This window comes from Clavelina lepadiformis, chromosome 9 (genome assembly GCF_947623445.1).
Source record: "Clavelina lepadiformis chromosome 9, kaClaLepa1.1, whole genome shotgun sequence".
Taxonomy (NCBI): domain Eukaryota; kingdom Metazoa; phylum Chordata; class Ascidiacea; order Aplousobranchia; family Clavelinidae; genus Clavelina; species Clavelina lepadiformis.
Window position 1 is genome coordinate 10429700 of NC_135248.1, and position 20558 is coordinate 10450257.

Consider the following 20558-nt stretch of genomic DNA (forward strand, 5'->3'; position numbering starts at 1 on the left):
TTCGAGTAAGTTCGCATTAGTTATGTTTGGTAATTAGAGAGCATGAAAAACTTGTTGGTAACACATGTTACGAATATGAGATAATTTGTATAATAACCATAGCACATGTTTCAATGAAAATAGGCCACCATTCATGCTCCTATGGTGGATGTAGTCAGAATGTCATTCACAGCAATAAAATTAAAATCGAACCAATAGAAGACATTAACATTATTTCGCACTCAGTGTTGTCAAACTTTAAGACAACTGATGTTATGTGAATCGGCTATGAATTTGTCCTTTCGTTTTCGCCAAACCTCAAGTTACCTCAGTTTTTCGGACGTCTGTGGTATAGTTGGTAAAACTGCGCATGTCTGGAAAATGTTGATCATCCTCCTGGCGTAGTCTGCTAGTTACGATTAAAAAAACAAGTGTGCTTATGTTGATGTTTAATTTACTTGGCACGCTGTGTAAACTATGATTTGACCCCTAGCCTTGGTACAAGGTAAGAGCAATTGACTAGGTTGGGCCCAGTCTCATAGCTGGTAGCCACGGCATTGCACCCACTTGATAGGCTAAATATGTTTTCCTGAATCATTTAGCTGTTATCCATGGTAGGTACGTAACGTATTTTAACATTGCCTTTGTTGGTCTCGTCAACAGAATATGGTCAAGACGGAATTATGGGAATAAAACCGAAAGTTTTGAAATGAGGCTGTGGCGGCCGAGCCAACCAATTGGAGAATTTTACCTTAACTTGCAGTTTTCTCGTTGAATTGAAATTCTTTCGTTGATTACCTTCCTTTATTAGCGTTTGCATTGTTAGTCACGTGACTTTTCACATTACTTGACGGCTATCAGTTCGATGAAGTTTACGCTTTTTCAGTATTTTTGCTAATATGTTTTTATCAGTTTTTCATATGATAGCCGTTCTGCTGATAGCACGTGCTATGATATTGCACCGCCTGCGACATCATGTGGAGTGAGATATAGCCCGAGTCATTTGATATCTGCATCTCCCTACCGTTGCAGACGAGCACACGACTATCAGGGATGGAATAAATATAGGGAAAATATGACAACTTATTAGGCTACTGTGTGTATGGATCGTTTAAATGATTTCCGGTTTGATATTATTCTATTCTTGTTATTAAACCGCGTCCCCAACCGTGTGCATAAACGTGAAGTTAATCTCGTATATTTCAATCAATCAATATTTATAGCATCACGAAGAGTTCTCTACTGTTCCTGGTCATTTGCTAGGTTTGCTAATACTGGACCAATACAATTAAAGTTACTTCTTTTGACGTTTCGGAATCATGTAAATCCATCAGCGAGTGATTAGTAGGGCAACCAGTTTTTTGACCTAAAAAGTTTAAATTTTGACCTTAAAATTTGCAAATTTTGACCTTATTTTGACCTAAAACGTTTAAATTTTGACCTCATTTTGAAAAACGCTATACTGATAGTCTCTACACTGTCTACAGCAACTTTCTAATCTAAAGCTGCATTTAAAAATGACAAAATGCTTTTCTAGTGTTGACTTTTTTTCGTTTCTGCGTATTAAGATTGACAACTTGCAGTTTCAAATGCAATGCCGTCACATCGTGACGTCACCAAACGCGCTGAAAAGCCTTCCCTCTCTTTGTGGCTTTGGTTCTAAGTAAAATTTGCGGCACTGGAATTGTTTGCGGTACAAGAAAAGAGAAAAACGGAAGAATAATATTACAAAATGGTTACAAAATTACAAGTTTAATAGATTTTGACCTAAAAAAAAGACCTAAAGAAACAATTTGACCGTATTTTGACCTAACGTAACACTTTGACTTTATTTGACCTAATAACTTCTATACCACACGTCGTACAAAGCTGAAATTTGTTTTGTGCTTGTTTGATAACATTCTGGGCAGGTTAAAAAAAATTGACCATATTGACTTTTGGTTGCCCTAGTGATTAGCCTTACTGACTTCTTCAGAGCTCCAGTCGACTTCGTGTATTTCGTGCGCTGTTCTGTTCATCCGTCAACATTTTCTATTTCTTTGCACGTTTAGCCTCGTAATGACGATTCAAATTGTAATCCTTCAACACAGCATTCCGTTCTCCATAAACTAAGCAAACAACCTGGTACTGTACTAAGAAGTCCATGTTTTATTCAAAACTCTGTGCCCTGTATCAATCTTTTTTTTTCGCCGTGACCTGACATTTTCATTTGGCTGTTGGTTATGACTTTAATAGAATTCTAAATACAGAACTATAGATGTAAATATAAAATCCACTAAGTCTAAACATCACTTTAGTCATTTAAAATGCCGGTAGAATCGCGCTTAACGTGTATTTTTAGGTTATATTCTCACATCACGCAAATTTTAAATTTCCAATTAAGTCTGTGGAGCGGTGACCGGCAGTTTCTGTCGCTAAACTACTGTGTTGTATTGACTCCTCGCCTGAGACAAGTCTTGGCTCATTGAGCTAACAATAAATTAGGCTTGCTAGGAAGCTCGCGTGAGCAGCAATGGAACCCTTTAGCACAATTCTTGCAAGAACCAATCGTGTTTACTGCAGTATCTATCGTTTAGTGGCACAAGCTGTTGAAACTATCGTGAATGTCTGCCTAATCTTACCACAGGTAAAATAATACAACAAGAAACTTCAAATGAAAGCCATTTATTGTAACGAACGAAAAGAATAAGTTATACGTGTTGCAGGTTATTGCAAGGTCATAGTCTTTGTACCATGTTTATAAACAAAACGCGTAAGACACTGCTTTTAACTGCAGAACAAAAATACAAAGCTTCACTCTGTTGTTGTAGAGTTTTCCGACGAGCGACCAAAACGACATAGCTCCAAACTTTTGCGGCGAAGTAAGTAATTAATAAATTTAACCTTTTCTCCTTCGGTTCTGTAACCAAGTTCAAAATGACTACATCCCTTTCAACAAGTTAGCTGAGATTGTCAACAATGTAAGAAGTAAATAAATCTGTTGAAACTTTTCCATCGTGGTAAGATTTTACAGCAAAAAACAATCAACGATTATAATTTACATAAAAACATTTGAACAAAGAATACAACAATGCAGTTCCAGATATGCACGCAAACTGATAAAAGAAAAAAAGCAATACTTTCAAAAATGCGATAACAAGGAAAAGTTTGTACAAAATCTACAGTACACCATTGTTTCCATTATAATTAAAAAGGCATTCGCAATCTGTCACACACATGCGTCAAAGCACACAGAAAAGAAGGCAATTAAAAAACTTGAACTGGTTCAAACTAATTTAAACTGGTCAAGCAGAAAAGCAAAACAAATCAAACAAACAAGAAGAAAATCAGATTACGGAACAAGGGCGGAGGGCACTGGTGGCTCTATGGGACAATTCCAGTTGGGGTGGGCACGCCCGTCCCCGTTCACTTGTCCATCATTTCCAGAGAAATGTCGGGATTTGGTTGGGGTTGGGGGCATCTGCTGGGTACCATCGGGGTGCATGGCCCCAGGGTTACAGTGATACACGTCTTCTGGTGCGTTCGAGTTATTGTAGCCATCCACGGACATGGGGCCATATGACCGTCTCATACGCGATTGCAGAGACCCCGGGTTCCTGTTCATGGGGTATCCATGTGGGGGAAAACAGGGAAACGAACCGTTGGGGCCTGGGTGGGGACCATGACCCTGAAAGTAAAGTGGGTACGAATTCGGGTTGTATCTGGGATCCATATGAAAAGGGTTGGCGTGTATATAATGTCGAGGAAACCCATGTGGTCCAATTGGAAAATTCTGGGGATGGCATCGATCGGGTCCAACTGACCCCGCCATAGAGAACAAAGCCTCGGGTTCACAGACAAACTTGTACACGTATCTTTCTCCCGCAACCTAAAGCGCAAATAAATAAGGGTAATACTCCTCAAAAATATTTTCCACAACTTAGATTCAAAAACGCACATCTCATCTCTCTCAAGTTACCTTTTGCATGATGCCTTTTTCGTAATAGTAACGCAACGAGCGGCTCAGTTTATCGTAGTTCATCGCCGGTCTGTTCTTCTGTAATCCCCACCTTCTGGCGACCTACAAAGACAAGTAATAACAATAATAACTAGAATATACGGGCCTAGTATTTTGCCATCTGGTAATAACCGAAGCGTGTCGTTGTGGGCCGTTATTGTTGTTACGGGCCTGTAAGCATGGTTCCAAATATATTGGCAGAAATGCAGGTTTACCACAAACTCCTATCTCCAACAAAACAAGCTTAAAGTGACCTTAAATCCAAAAACTAGTTGATCTTATATGAAAGAACTGTACTCACTGTATACTACGGTAAAAGTATTTAAAAAAATAATTCTTGGTTAGGTAATAATAAGCAAAAGAAAATCGCAAAGTTTGCCGTAATTGTGATGTAGTTGAAAGCTCTTGTCATGTCATAGGTAATCACAGACAATATTCGCAAATTCATAAATTCAGCAATACCTACTGTATATTACATATGTATCTGTTACAGCTGTATAGACTTCTCTAACTGCCGATAACTTCATAGGTGACAGCCTATAGCCCAACCACGGCAACCAGTACGGTACCGGTATGCGATTCGAAGGATGACTTCACGAACGCAAATGATTGAGCTACCGGATTTTTTATGTCTTGACTAATGTATGACATAACAAGAGCCTTGATCTACATCACAATAAAAGCCAAAATCTAAGAGTTTTTGCGATTTTCTGTTGCCGATAACTATCTAAGCACAAATTATTTTTCAAAAATACTTTACCAGAATGTTCAGTGAATAGTGTTCTTTCATATAAGATCAACTTATTTTTGGACTTGCCCCTCACTTCAACATACAATAAAGGTATGCTGTAGGCAACATTACCTCTTCTGGTTCGACTAGTTTAAATTCCAGGCCCCGACCGGTCCAAGCGATCACGTGGTTATTAGTGGGATCTTCCAACATCGTAACTAAAAACTGCCACAACTGTAAGCTGCCACGACGAGCATAACCACCAGTTTGATCCCTGTCCAATATAAAGGACTATTTAGCAGTTTGCAATGCACTGGGTCGTTGCTTTATTATGAAAGCTGAAAGCTAAATATCAAAACTTATATTTTAAATGGATTAAGTAATAATAATTAATTATTGGGCTACAGCTTTAGGAAATTATTTAGTTAACTAGCTGAACTATCCATGAGCGTACTGGTTGCTTGTCCTGGGTAAAGTTTCATTCAGAAAAATAAGAAAAGAGGTGTTACCTGATTTCTCCACGTATAAGGGGAAGATCCCTCTCCGGCACACATGCTTCATCATACGGCGTTTTAATGGTAGTGAGTTGCTGTTCGACGCAGTAACCCGGTTTGGCAACTGGGTCGGGCATTATCACAGGCTTCTGGTCCTGCACATGGTCAGGAGTTGCTTTTGCAGGATCTACGGGTGGCTTTCGCAGAGGCTCGCCGTTCTAATACAAAACTTCGTCATTAATTCTCTTTATATTGGGCTACACCACGTGCACTTGTAAAAAGGTGCCAACATCATCGCTTCTGAACTATCACAATGCTTGTAAAGTTACCTGGAAACTATTCGCCGTTTTACTCGGTAGGTTATTAGAAGCTTGAGTTCCGAAATACGGCATGCTTGCGTTTGGCTCTAGAAAACAAATATTATGTGGCTAAAAATAGTGTTTAAACGAAAACTATTCCGCTTTTTGGCCTTGATATTTGGTACACTAGTTATTAATAATTAATAGCTTGGGTACAAAAACAAGTAGTTTATTAACTATTGACTAACATTGACAGTTAATAATATTATTAGCTGCCAAACTTAACAACAAATGATATGTCTTACCATCGCGGGGTTCTAGCTTTATGCTTCTGTCATTGATCGGGGTACTTTGTGTCGGGGGAGGATGCAGTTCCTGGTGGATGAATGAAAGACGAGTTTAAATATAAAGATGCGTTAATTATTAACCGCTGATTAACCAGTTAAGATATAATGATAGAATGTTACGTCACTCAAAAGATTGAACAGATTCGGACAAAAATAAAGACCTACCTCTTTAACCGCTTGAGGTCGCTGCGAAGAAGAAGCAGTGGGTAGATTTCTTTTGACTGGAGCTGAATGTTGACGAATCAGCGACTGGTGTGACGTCACGTGATTAGTAAGAGGCGTTGGGGAGCGACAATTCCTGTCCAAAGATGACGAACGAGCCATACATTGTGACGCCGCTTTGCTGGCACGATCCGTCTGTTTTGCGAAGTGATCCGTGAAACTCTCAGACCTAGGTCGTCCCCTGGGAGGGAAATTTGGACAAAATGTCAGAGTGTAGAAAGCAAAAATCAATAAATATTGGATCACGGCGCGGGTAAATTATTTTCTTAGAACTTTGCAGATATTGCTGTGTTTTTTGTGAACTTGACTGAAAACAATTTACTTTCGTGCATATACCTTTAGTGTACTGCCTTCAACTACGATTGGAGCAAAAAGCAATGTAAGTAACGCGTGTGGAAACGTCACGCCTGACGTAATTTAATTCGATCCAAAAAAAAATTTATCGTAACGAAAGTAATTCCCAAAACAATTTACGGCGCAAAATATATCGTTAAAACGAACGTCGAGGGTCGTGACGTAAGCAAAAGACCCAAGCAAACCTGGTCCCAAATTTTTACAACAGATTTAGGGGAGCGTGAAAAATTGAAAACATCCGGCTTTGCGATCTATTCGTGCTCATTGAAGCAGAACCACTTAACTCTCTCGGTTGACGAAGTCACAAAAATACGAATCGTTTAATTTCGACAATTTTTGGGCCCGAAGTTTGAAAAATATCAGCCGAACGTGACACCAAATTTATTTTGACGAAAGGAAAATAAAACAACAGCTGAAACTTATAAAACAAGGAAAACTACATGTCACAGGTCAAAAAACAAGCGCGGTTTCATTTTTCTCAAATTCAAACGAGCTGTTTTCGTCAGGTTCATTGAACCCTTGGTGATTTACAACAGACTAGAACCTATATCTTGAAACCACACTGATGAAGTGTTACTACGTGGTTAAGACTAACCTAATTAAAATGCGCCACTAAAACTGATTTTATCCCTTAGGAATTCATCACGATGTAAACAACTGGTCATAGCTACGGTCAGCGTTATTGACACACTGACCACTATTGGAACGGGGGTTTAGGTTAACCCAGGCTATGTAGTGATGAGATATTAAACGTTTGACTTACCTGTTGATCTGAGTTCCCGTTGATGACGTGATATGACTGGTGCATGATGTCATCGACGTCTGCTTTCGCCGCATTACGACTTCTATGATAAAAACAAGCAAAAAAATGGATTAAAAAAATAAAACCTCACAAACGAAAGGAACATCTGAAAAACTAACAAACATACAGGAAGGCAAAAATATTTACGAAAAACGTAATCAGAATTAATGTTTGATGAATGAAGTGACTTATGGTTTATGACTAGGCCAGAATAATTTCGCGCCGCCGGGCATTTTAAGTTGACGAAATTAAACGGATGGATACGGATTATGCCGTGTTTTTGCAATGATGATGATTGTGATGATAAATAACTGGTCGTATATCGCTTGATTTAGATTTTGAAGAAATGAACCGCATTCGTGTACATTTGAAAACAGTCGTATTCTTTACGTAAAAGAAAGAGACGGATCACTTTGTTCCATAAACGTGATGCAATGGTAATTCGTTGTTGATTAGTTTAATGCAAGCAAAAGCTTCATAAAATTAGTTATACTGAAAGTAGCAGAATATTAAAAACACTTTCCCACGGGCCGCTGAGATTTTTGCTATCTTTTACGACGGGGTCATCCAGTAAAAAGCATTGTCGTGCTTACAAGCAACACTGCTAAGTACACTGAAAAATAATTACCTTCTTCCGTAATCAATGGCCATAAAATTGACCAACTATTTGTCTTACACATGAGCTTGATAAAATACGCAATGAATTAACTTGTAACGGCGCCTATTCGACGCGTAATATGGGTTATATGTTTAACAGGTTAATCTTTAGATTGTGTATTTGAAGTTTAAATTTCGTTGAAGTTTGGTTCAACTTAAATCTTTGTCATGGCAGCGTATTAAAGGGCAATATAAATACAAACATTTCTTAAAGACTATGCTTTGCATCAAACGAATTCAACTCACCGTCGGACGTTTTCCTTGATGGTGCTGTTGGTCCCGGGTGACGAAACGTGAAATTCCCCGATGGGTCTTTATTTTCTGGGGTCAGACTCGCGTTTTGGGGGTATGGTGGATTTCCACAGGGCGACTGCTGTTGGGTCTGATCTGCGCGTAAACTTGAAACCATGACCTGGGCGTTCGTCCCATTGGAGTAAACTGGGCAAGAAGTGGGGTAAGGGGTTTGAATGCAAGTACCCATTCGACCCTCGTTCATATCGGGGCAACTGGGCATGCGTACCCGGTTTTCAACAGATCTGGGGCCGCATACAGTTGGGGTACCCTCGCTGGCGTGACGTATGGCACTACATGGTACACCAGAATCACCAACAGGGTAATGGGTTAACGGTGGGGGCTCAGTATTAACCTCGGGAAAATCCCCACATATAACATTAGGACATGGTTCTCCGTTCCAAATCCGTTCTCCGAAGTCACCTTGTGAGGAACCTTGACCTTGGGAACAAGGGAAGGAGCACATTTGCTGCTGTGCGGAGGCAGATAACGGAGCGTGGAAAAGCGGAAGCGCCTCTTCCGGGGACGTTTTGCAGGGAGACTGCCGCACGCGCGATGGATAACTGTGCATTCTGTTGCACTGGTTCCTTTGGGCGTATTCGGCGTATTCGGCGTATTCGGCGTACACCTTATCGTTGAAAAATATATTACTCTGATCCTGTCCGGTCATTGGGTTGACCGATATGTTACCACTTGGTTTTCTGGTTTGATATGATTGCTGCTGTAAGTTCATGACATCTTGGGTAACTTGATGGCCATTAAAATATGTGGCACTGCATGTCCTGTCAAAACGTTGTTTGTGTTGGTTTTCGTACAAGTTTCCACTAAATAAGTTTTGCCCAAAGTTGTTTGGTCTCACGCTTGAGTTGGTGGATCTCGCAGACTGAACGTTGTTTACCGTACGGGTGGAATTTTCGAATTGTTTCGGCGGTTCAGGATCAACCAAATTTAACTGTCCATCGCTTGGCCACGAGCGCTGCTTCAGCGGGGTTCCAACACCTCCAGCTCCGGCGTTTTTGATTCCATTTGGCCTATCAAGACAATTGAAGTCACCGGGAAGTTCATCCAGAGACGGGTTGATGCTGTCCAGTTCGGGGGTAAGGAGCTGGCGATCGTCATCGGTTGTGCAACCCGATTCGCGACGTAGGCGTTGTTCCCATGTGTTAATCCCTGTTGTAGAAGCGACTGACGAAGGCGACGCGAAATCAGCGGCATAGGCAGAATCTATGCTTCGGGTTGAACCTTGTGTGGAAAATTCTGGAACCTTTGACTCACGACTTGAGTTATTTTCCAGGGGTACCACTAAAAAGGAAGAAAAAGTCCTTTTAAGTAAGATAATGTTTTGCAAAAAAATCATGTGCTAGAGTTAGAAACCGGTTGTGACGAGGTGGTAAATGTTATTGGAGTTCAGATTTGGTCGTCGCATGCACGTTGCAGACAACCAACTCGAGTTTTGCTGTTCGCAAATGTGGTACTGTCTGTTACGTCACTATTCAATAGCACGCGATGCCTACTTGTATATAGTGACGTCATAAGGCGAGTAAACAACGGGCATCTGATTCCACAAAAGCAGCCAAAAAGTCGCACCGTAGTGACACGACACACTTACAGTGGCAAAATAGGAAGTACTTTAAGATATAAGAAATAAATAAGCGTTTTCGCTGGCATACGTGACTGCTAGAATGCCAAAATAATTAACTATGCGCCGGCTATTGGGCCCATACTAATTTTCTTTAAGATTCCTTTTGTACCAAAATAGATCTTTGGCTTAAAGCTTGAAAATTGATGGAATGAGACAAAATATCATGTAACCATTTTCGGTGTGGCTGGGCCTCTTTCAGCCACATCTTTTACGACGAAAACAGTGGAAATATCACAGTGATTTGAGTGCAGCAAAGTGACAGTGTTGTACACAAATCCGATTTGCATCATCCGGGGTAAAAGCTTTTATAAATCGCATCTTGTGGCATCCTACAGATAACAGTAACGACGTTGAATTATCGTTTTTGCAACATCAAAGTAATGATAGTCTTTTCCTAATAACTATGCCATGTTTTTTAGGCCCAAATATGCGTCCACCTTCATAGATTCCATCTGATCTGATATCGCATCAAAATGGCAGGCGAAAAAAAAAACGCAACAAAACCCGCAGTGACTGGCATATTGTTTTAATCCAAGGAAGGTTCTGTCATCCGTAGCCATTTTAAATTGCAAACTTCGCTGACCCAGCGCCGACTGGATTACAGTATGCGGATTCATTTTAGCAAAAATTTAAGGTGTAGATTACAGTGATTTTGAAACCGTTCAACCGTAAACGTCATTTTCTTTCGATTTATGAGGGGGGTCAGCGTTTGCTTTCGCAAAACTGAACGTTAAACTAATGGGTGTTTCATGAAACATACAGTAAAAGGGCCCGAACAAACAAACAGTACGAAATATGAATGGGTTATGAAATAGTTCAATGTTTTGACAATGAATCATCACCGCGGACAAACTTTTACAGGTTATCGCAACATTCTTCAATGGAGCAGAGAACGTTTGGGGGGATAAGCTTTTTGTATACAATAGTTTGACAAACGTCTTTGCACAATACTTCTCAGAGGCCAAAATGTCCTCGCTTTTTACCGTTATAAGAGCCCTCGATGACAACTGTAAATGTCTTTAAGTAAGTCACGGTCGAACGAAGCACGTTTTTGTGAATGAAATCCGAAAAAAAGCGTGAGTCGCACCACTCACGCAATGACTACAATAGCCCCATTCACAAATGTCAGGGCATATGATGACGTTAGGCCTAACCATGCACGACCCGTTTTAGAGTTTACTTTAAACGCCACGCTCGGGTGTGCGCGCGCAACGTGCATCAACCACAGCTTCGAGCACCGGGTTGAGCTTACTTTAAGTGCTCGGTTCGAAATAAAGGTGGAAGCACACGGTTTTTAGGTAAAAATTAACCAGGAAACATCGCTCGTGCTGTGGTACGTTGTTGACCAAGTATAGTTCGTCCCTTTATCCCGCACAAATTCGTATTCTCTTTTTTCTCCCAAATGCCGAGTTTTGCAGTTACGCTCCTTCGAAGCCCGTTGAGACACCCCAAGCGTGAAGTCCTAAACCACTAATATCCGCTTTCTGTCAATCACTGTGTCAGTTACCTTCACTCGTACCCACGCCGCTTTTGTAAAACTATCGGATAATCTTGCTGTAATTTGCTTATATACAGTACCGCATTGCAAGTTTTGATAATGGAGTTGGGGTTTGGTATATTTTATTAGCGGAGCCGTGGCCACTTGACATTTGACACGTATTTATAATCAGATACGTTATCACATTTAAACACTGAATTTCGTGTGGAAAAACTGCCCGTCAAAATTTGCCAAAGATTTATCGTGTTAGAATTGCCAGCAAACAATAGCCTTGGGCATAAATACGCCATTTGTTTGAGATTGGATTTGGCACAATTGTACCTGGCGCTGGTTCGACAGATCTTATCGTAATTGCAGCAAATTAACCGAACCTAAACGCATTCTTGAAACAAATTAACCTCAAAACGCAATGTAACCTTATGCGGGGGCGTTTTCAGAAACGGCCTTTTTAAAATCAAACAGCGTTACGGAAAACGTTTCATTCACATTTTTAACCTGTTTGCACTTTTACCACCAAATTAACTCGAGAGAAACTCTGTGAAATCCTTCCGATCATAAAAACTTAATAAAACGTAATATTAAAATTAGCCGCTTGCGCGTGAAAAAAACGCCCAGTAAGCTATCCAGCAACACTCGAAATGGAACGCTCATATTTCAAATGTGATATACCGGTGCCGTAGACCTATTATAGTTAGACTGCTGGCATCTCGGAAGCAGGAAACAGGCAAACATTAAGCACTTGTGTTTCTGTTTACAGCATAAACAAACGTTCAAAGCTAAATGCTTTGGTGTCGCAAAAAAGCGACGAAGATGTCCATTTGAGATGCTCCGTTTTGGGCAAGATTTCGTCTGGGCTACGACTTTTGCGAACTGTACATCCGAAAGTTAACCAAAAAACGCTGTGAATTTCTTTTAAGTTCACAGAGCGTGGTTAAATTGAGGCGTAAACTGTGAATCACAATCGCGTTAATCGCATTCGGAAACGCACAGCTCTAATCCCAACTTTAAGTTTGTTGTGATAACTCTCCACCTTTCGGTGAGAAAATTAAAACGACGTTTTTGTCGTGTGCATTTTAGGCCGCACGGGAGAGTGGCCACTAGCCTAGACCTAAGTACAGTGTGCCGTGTCACATTATCCTACTGCGCCCGATCCAGATGGCTGCGTCAAATAAAAAGTCGATATTTACCATCTTATAGTGTGGCCTATTAAAGGTGTCTGATTTTGAAATATGGCGTGGTTTAAAAACGCCGATACAATGTACGTTTAGACTACACGGTATAGTGCACATTCATTCTGATAAAATGTGCACGTTGGCGCGTTATCACATCGCTTTCCAGGTTGCACCCCATACCGGATTGTGTTCAGTGACGTTCTGAAGGTTATTTTTCACTCTAGTTTTGCTTGCATTAAAGCGTTTTGTGCGAGGTATCAAATTTTAGTTGCTCATTATCGAAGACCTTTGCAACTGAAGGTTCTAAACGCTTTAACGCATTAACACCGACACGAAACTTTGTGTCATGTCCCGAATGCTTTTCAGTCCGTTCTAAAAGTAGATAGATCTCATCGTTAGCAATTTTAAACAACTAGTTCGACAGTTTGTTAGTGCTAATTACAATTTTTGAAGCGAGTGTATTGGCATAAGAAGTCGAAGACGCATCATTGACATTGCTCCGACCATTGTAAAACTGGTTTAAACCAGTAATTACAGCTCTTTTCGTGATGGGAATGTCATTCACGCAAAGTTCGTCAAGGTGAACATGCCCGTTGGGCGTAGCGTGGTCAAACAGCTAAAACATTAAATGCTTTTCAACGCGAAACAGGCAATTTAAAATAGATTTTCTTGTGTTCTTCAAGTACTTTTGCAGTATTACCAGCAATTGAATGATTACATCACTGGAACAATTAAAGACTAAAAGTACGATTTCTTAAGCGATATCAAGTGTAGCATGATCGGAAGAAAAGGGCGGTGAAACCACTACATATACTTACGGTTCTCAACTTCAGGTACAAACTGGTCGCCTTGACGTTCAGACTCTATAATGAAAATAATAACAATAACGTTACGATGATATTCTTCTATAGGTTTCTTGTATAAGCGGCTTAATTAATTCGGTAATATAACGATAATTACACATTTAGGTCGGCAAACAAATTACTTCCAAATGACTAATTATTTTCTGTGAAAATAGTCCAAGCGCACTAACGCGATAATAGGTTCTCCGCGTTTTGCAGAGAAAAATGATTTCCTGGTCTATAGGCAAAGGGTTATCCGGTACGAATTTTGCTTCCAGTTTTTACACGCAAAGACGTACGTTTTGTCCAATTTACTGTGTTATTTAAGCGATCTTAGGCGGAACATATGTACACAAAAACGAAAGCTGATGAAATTCTTTTCTGTGGAAACACCTTACCTTCGTCAAACCAGGATTCTTGTAACAGATGCAAATCTTGGAGAAGAATGTCTGTAAATTTAATATAAAATAGCGTAAATGGGGCCGGACGAAAATACGCTCTTTTACGACGTAAGTAAATCATGTATCTAACGTAAATATTTAAACAAAATTTCGGAACATAACCGGAAGCGTAGGGAATTTTTATTAAGACTACCATCGGGAAAGGTGAGATCGTCGTCGTGTTGTTTTCCCCCGTTATTTGGCGGAATATCGCCTCCGCCGGAGTTCATTATTGAGGAAGGCTGCGGACAAAAAGCGGAAGAAATTAACGTCAAAATATACGGGTGGTCTTTTGGTGGTGTTACAGCTAAGAAAGGATTACACAGACCGTACCTATGTCCACCTCCGTTTACAGAATAAATGAGATGGGCGAGGCATTCTATAATATGTAATACAGCTGCACTATTTGCGCTTGTTGCTTTTTACAAAGTGGTCCGGAAAACAATTTTGTTCACAATACCTAAGTTAAATGTTAAAGTGAACTGAATTCGTGCAACAAACGCGCTGTTAGAGCTGTAAATTTCATTAAAATCCAAACGGTCGCTCACCTGCGGTCCTAGCGTAAAAGGTGGAACTTCTTGATCGTACTCGAACATCATTCAACTCTCGATCATGACGTCATCAGACACGTCACGATTTCACGGAGGCTTGCGGTTTCACTGATAACAGTAGAAGGGCATTTGCATGTGTTCTTAGTGACTATCCAAATAAAATTTAGCACTTTTTCTGAAAAATTAGAAAGTATTATTATTAGAAAAAATAGTCACTTACATTGGACTGCTGCGAGCCGCGTTGCCGACTTTGCAACAGTGCAACACCCTATTTTGCCGTAGACCCGGTTAACTACACCAATGCAGACACGCGGTCTGGTGTTTGCTTCTCACCGAAGTGGACTAATTACAGGGATGAGTATTAACAGAAATTATAGCGGGTAGAGCCAGAGGGTTAATATTTCCAGGGAAGGCTGATTTGATAAGGAGAAGGCAGCTGCGTAAAGGAACCAGCCAATTCGCACTGGCCTTCAATTCCCGAGACGATACTTGCGCGTAGTGCACATCGAGTTAATCGATTAACGACGTTAATGAATGATTTCCTAATCCTAATAATAGCAACCGACCACTCAAATAACGAAATGCCAATTCGTGAAAAAAGCCCACGCCATACACAGGACGCCTCTGATTAACTGGTAGTCGTGCCGGCATGCATTTGATGCCGTGCAATCAAGAAATACCTAAATCTTCCGAGGCGCACGTAATTGTACAAGATCTACTCAACATTTATAACGATTATGTACTCGGTATTCAATGAGTAAATCCTACGGCTTCGACAGGTTTCTGTAAAGATTATACGTTTCACTCATTCCAAATATCGTTTTCTTGTCTTCGTATTATAAAACAACTCTCTTTGCTACACAAAACAAAAAATACGCCGTTAACTAGGCAGGATGTATGTGTAAAACATTAACTAGTTGACAGTTAGTGAGTGAGTAAACCGTCGAATTTACGACACTACTACTGACCAACAGGGACGCAATGATGGGGAAAGACTCATAAACTAGTCACCTAATTTTCGTCGTACAAGATAGGCCTCGGTGGAGTTATCATCGAAATACAGCAACGCCTATACGACGCGTCTTATTGGTTCGCTGACACGTGGTGGTTATCAATTTGCAACTAGTTCATACCAAACAAACGGTCACAAATTAGAAGTAGTGCTTGGAAATCGGAAAGGAAAATCTGTAACAATTAGCGGATTAGGAAACGAACAGCTGATGACCAACAAACAGTCCAATGAACTTTTGAACTCTTTCTTAGGGTTAGATACGTCCAGTAAAACGAAGTGACAACGTGTATTGTCATTAACTAACGCATTTAGCGTTCTAGTCGCGAAAGCCGGGGAATCAATCGGCATAATACATTCATCCTTATTTTCCGCCACTCGCCATAAGCGTTACACAATGTGCTCAAGTAGATATATAATCAGGAAACGTTTTGTGGCGAGATTGAGCGAAAACCCAAGGACTTGGATAGATTAACCAGCTAATTAAAGTTCTTACTGCATGACAGACACTTTAAATTCAAGGTAGATTTAGCCACGGGCAAAAAGACAGCCATATGTGGATAGCGTAATCGATAGCTTGGCCATTATAAAGCACTTCCTAAAATAGGATATATTTACTTTTTTTATTGAAGATTTTTAATATTGACCATCGAGGCGGACTTTAAAACGCCAACGTTACCATATGAAATATCAGACGTCTTCTACAATGTAATACAATACAAGATCTCAAACCTAACGTTATAACAGAGTTTTATGAGACCAATAGTTTTTGTTTTTAACTTACTATCAACAGCCGTTAATTTTATTGTAGGCTGACATTTCTTAGCCGAAATATGCGATGTTGTTCAAGTCATTTTGCGTTGCAATTTAGCGTATACACCTTTTAAATTAACAATACATTCCCATAATCTTATGACTGCAAGCCACATTTGATCAAGATCTGCTTAATCTGAACCAACCCTCGAAGGATAAATGAACCTAACCACTTCGGCGGTTTCCGTTTTACGTACTTTCCAACAACAACAGCAGTTAACAACGCAATCGTGACCAACTACTTGCAAATATAGCTAAAAAGCGTGCATCATGTCGCATCATCAATCATTCCCGTGACAAGTGTAAGCCCGATAGATGGTGACATTCGCCAGAGGAAACGTTTTCTTTTGCACAAAGCGGCGTTTAGGCTAAAAACTAGAAAAACGCATTAAACCTGCCTCAATCACAGCACCTCAGGTAATTGTTGTTTTGATGCATTTAACGGACGCTGCACAACTTCGAGAATTCGCAATCAGATTTTGCAAAAAATTTACGATAAAATTAACTGAAAGCTTCAGAAATAAACGTGATCACTGGATGCAGAGTTGTAGTATTCGCCATTCTGCGCAGCATCAAGAAGTTTCAAATAAGTAGTTTATCGAAAAAAAGGACGGGAACGGATAAAGATGTACAAAACATTTTTCCATTTTACCTCTCGATCCGTACTGATGTAAAATTGCAATGACGATCAAGCTTCATTCAAAATTTATATGGAGCGAAAAAAACGGTAAAACTTTGGAAGACTTGAAGTCGACAAATCGAAACAAAGTGATTTACGTATCGTTCACTAAATTAGGTCGTTTTTATTTAACTAAAACTGCGTCACAACGACGGCAATGGTGTCATTCACATTCACTTTACAATAGGGGTGCTTGAAAAATAGTGCGCACAAAAATACGCTCAAGCTATCAGTTACGGCAGGTGTCTATAAGCACCCGAGTATCACGACTCTAACAATAGTTTATCGTATTCTACAGATACAGACGCACGCTAACACACTGGCATTCAGTACGCAGTAAAGCAACAACTAAAAACGGATATAGCGGTTTCGTGCCAAATTAACAGTTTATATGCGTTTTACTGGCTGATGGGCTTTTCGCCAAATTCGGTTAGCGGTCAAATACCATATTGCGTCGGGATTAATATCATCTATTGTTAACAGAAACCCCCCTATTAATCAACCAGTTTGTGGTCCCTAAACGCTGGCTTTTGCAAGCTTTTTTTTCGCTTTAAAGGTTGTAAACGTGATAATACCTAACAAATACGAACAGATCATGGTACTTTTGATTGTTGTTCGACCAAAATGCATGCAATTTCGAAGTGGTTACGTCTGCGTATGGGGTGCTCACCACACAGCGTGCGACAGTACAAAAGGAGCCTAATCTAGATCACAAACCGCTATTGGTTGTAATATCTGCAAACGTTTGGCCTAATGCTGTCGTAGTTGGTACTTTGTCTACACAGTCTACAGAAAAAGAACACTATACTGTACTATCTAAAATCCTAAATCCAATAAAACGCGACACGTGCCATAAAAAACCAACAAGCATAACGGTTTGTCCTGTGAATGGCAATCAGCACTTGAACAATAAATGTTATAGACTAAAGACTCACTGTTTTAGACTAAACACAGTAATGCTGTTAGCCATATGAGTAGCCAATTTACCAAAATTTAGCCATTAGTTTCGGATCACGCAAATTACATTGGCCCTATAATACCTGCAGATTAGGGCATCGAACGATTTTATTGTTAAGACGAAATGTAAGGATTTGTTGTAATCCATATGCTTGCTTTAATTACAACTTTATATTAACGCTGTTAAGCAGAGAACGAGAAAGATAGGTTAGAGGTTACTCTCTAACTCTGGATTGAATAAGTTAGCGCCACGGCCATGACGCATTATCAACAAACCAAGAGATAAAACAAGACTTTTCAGACGAGACGGCAAATACGGAAGCTGACTACCATCAAATAAATCCATCAATGTAGTCTATAACATCTTTTTTTTAGGTTATGCCAGCGACTATCATACAGATACTGGCTTTCTCTACGCCGCAGGCTTTAAAAAACGATCAAAAATCTTGAAGCACATTAGTTTTGTTCTGCTATCATGCAAAAAACAAACCCTTACCACGCTAGATACGGCTTTTTCGTAAAACATGAGCAACTGTCAAGCAACTCAGCCTGCTAGTACACAATTCAAGTCGCTATTTTTGTGAATGGAAAGAGGGAGATAGTTTAGCAGGAACGCGTTTTTTGTTTCTTTTTTCTCTTTCCTCTCTCTTTTATTCGCTTCCGCTCTCTTCCGATTTTTTCTTCCACCATCGTTTGGTCTCTCTCACTTTTTGTATGATTAATTATTATTGGTGGATAGTGACGTTAGCAGTGTTTGTTCTGTTGCTTCACAAGTGTCTTCGTTTTCCACGGAGAAAAAAAGCACAAGTTATGTTTTGTGGAAGTCAATACTTGATACAAACACAACGCCCTTTACTATAGCCTTAAATTTTTGTCAGATTATCTTCTATCCTACTTTTTATTCGAATTTAGCGATTGTGTGACAGATTTTAATCAGTTACTAGTCCAACGTGTTGATTTGCTTCGTTATTTTAATATTATACATTATTTATCAAACGCTCGTCAGTTCTACGACTACTGTACGCTTGTTATTTTACGAAAACTGGACGTATAAAAATTATTTTATTTACACTAATGAGCCTGGACGGCAAGTGAAAGTGTCTTGCTTTCGTCATACAACAAACCCCTTATGAAGTCACATTGGCAAGCGTATGTGAAATCCGACAAACTGTTTTGTACGCTTCGTTAGAAATATGCTTTTTCTTGAACATTGTAAACTCATCAGTTGCGTTAAAAAAATGAATACTCAAAGTGGTTTCTCGGATTCGTTTGGAAAGTTAATTTCATTTCTCGTCAGTGTTGTTTATTGTACGGCGGCTTTAAACATTTTTAGTCTATTTAAACCAAATCAAAATAACTTCCTATAACAACAAGCTTCAGGCCAATCTAAACACGCGTTGATGTACCGAACTATTTTAGCCCTATAGCTAAGCCCTTAAAATAAACCCTTCCTTTCACACCGTAGTCTCGTGCAGCGTTGACAACGTTAACTGCGTTGAGTTTAATTACGACGCTTGCCAAGAAACACACAAACTTTATACTTCTTAAACAAAGATAATTGTTATGCCTGCCAGCAAGACGATGCAATTTCAATGATTTTAGTTGGATAGGCTCGAAAAACAAACACACACTTTGAGTGCAGTCCTTGATTTTTGACAGTTTTTTAACGACACGAACTCTTAAAGATTTAATGATTCACAATCTAGCCAAGTTTTAATCACATAAATCCAGGCTGTGATGCTAGCTGTGCACGCACGCTCGCACATTTACGAGCATAATCACACTTTTCCTGGAAGGCAGTTGTGGCTTATAGCCTGGAAAATCAAGTCGTGGTCGAGAAAAACAGATTTTAATTTAATATTTATTTCGGAATACGTCGGAATTTCCTTCCTACATTACCGCTGCAAACGCAATTTCGAAATCTGTAAAAATTGGTGGTATTTTCGTGTCTGCGTTGTAAACAAGACACCTATAGCGCAACCCTCTTTGATATTCAATCGCTGGATAAGCAAGAAAAAACGTCCTGCAATCGCCTATTATCAAGCATTTTGTCCCTGAACATAGTATGCGGTTAACCACATCCGAATTGCAGCCGACGTTATGATTTGCCGGGAGGCAAATTTAACTGCGAGCGCAATTAAAAATGCCCTAACCGGCTGGTTTTCGTAAAACCGACTTTATCGATGACGTGGGTTTACGTTTATTTGCGTTTTGCGTTAATTTGTTCAGGTGCATGGTTATAGGCTATATACTTGGTGATATTAACGGAAACATCTCATGACGCACCAAATCTTCATTACGTGCGTTGACTGAACATCTGGCTTAAAACTGACCTATCACAACTTTTCGTCTCTAAAGTGTACCTTGCAAACACTTTATGAAATTTGAAAACCAAAACATGTCGGATGTTTTTTTATTACTGAATTGTTACTGAACTGAGTACATCGTCTGTAGTCATACATAATTCGGTTCTATTTTAAGGTTCATCTCCATTCCAAAGACATTTTATTCGCGGTTGGCTTGTCGGCCATGGTTAAGACCTCGATGTTCAAGACATGAACGTTAAACAAATACGGTGTTGCAAGTTTGGGACACTGATTACGTCACAATGAACTTTCTTAGGACATAATTTTGTTTATGAAGATATATAGCATATTAGCTATGGATAGTGATCACTGTTGTAATATGAACTAGTTTGGTATGGCATGGTTTCGTAATCTTTATCTTAGGACTGAGGAAAGATCCTTTATTTAAGAAAGGCTTTCGGTGTATCCACTCTATGC

At 39.7% G+C, this 20558-nt stretch overlaps 2 protein-coding genes across 2 annotated transcripts in view; both read right to left on the reverse strand.

Annotated features, from left to right (window-relative positions):
* Positions 1 to 18905, reverse strand: part of LOC143471146 (U6 snRNA-associated Sm-like protein LSm7) — a 60146-nt gene extending 41241 nt beyond the window's left edge. Inside the window, exon 1 of the mRNA XM_076969524.1 lies at positions 18895 to 18905. The gene's annotated coding sequence lies outside the window, so the exon portion shown is untranslated. The remainder of the gene's footprint in view (positions 1 to 18894) is intronic.
* LOC143471145 (uncharacterized) lies at positions 2628 to 14488 on the reverse strand. Its single transcript, XM_076969523.1, has 13 exons — positions 14315 to 14488; positions 13921 to 14008; positions 13725 to 13775; positions 13303 to 13347; positions 8128 to 9474; positions 7186 to 7267; positions 6012 to 6249; positions 5805 to 5874; positions 5530 to 5606; positions 5216 to 5418; positions 4839 to 4980; positions 3938 to 4039; positions 2628 to 3847 (listed from the first exon to the last, which is right to left on the reverse strand). The coding sequence occupies exons 1-13, from the start codon at positions 14363 to 14365 to the stop codon at positions 3311 to 3313; spliced, it is 3033 nt and encodes a 1010-aa protein (XP_076825638.1). The 5' UTR covers positions 14366 to 14488; the 3' UTR covers positions 2628 to 3310.
* Positions 18906 to 20558: the final 1653 nt, after the last annotated feature.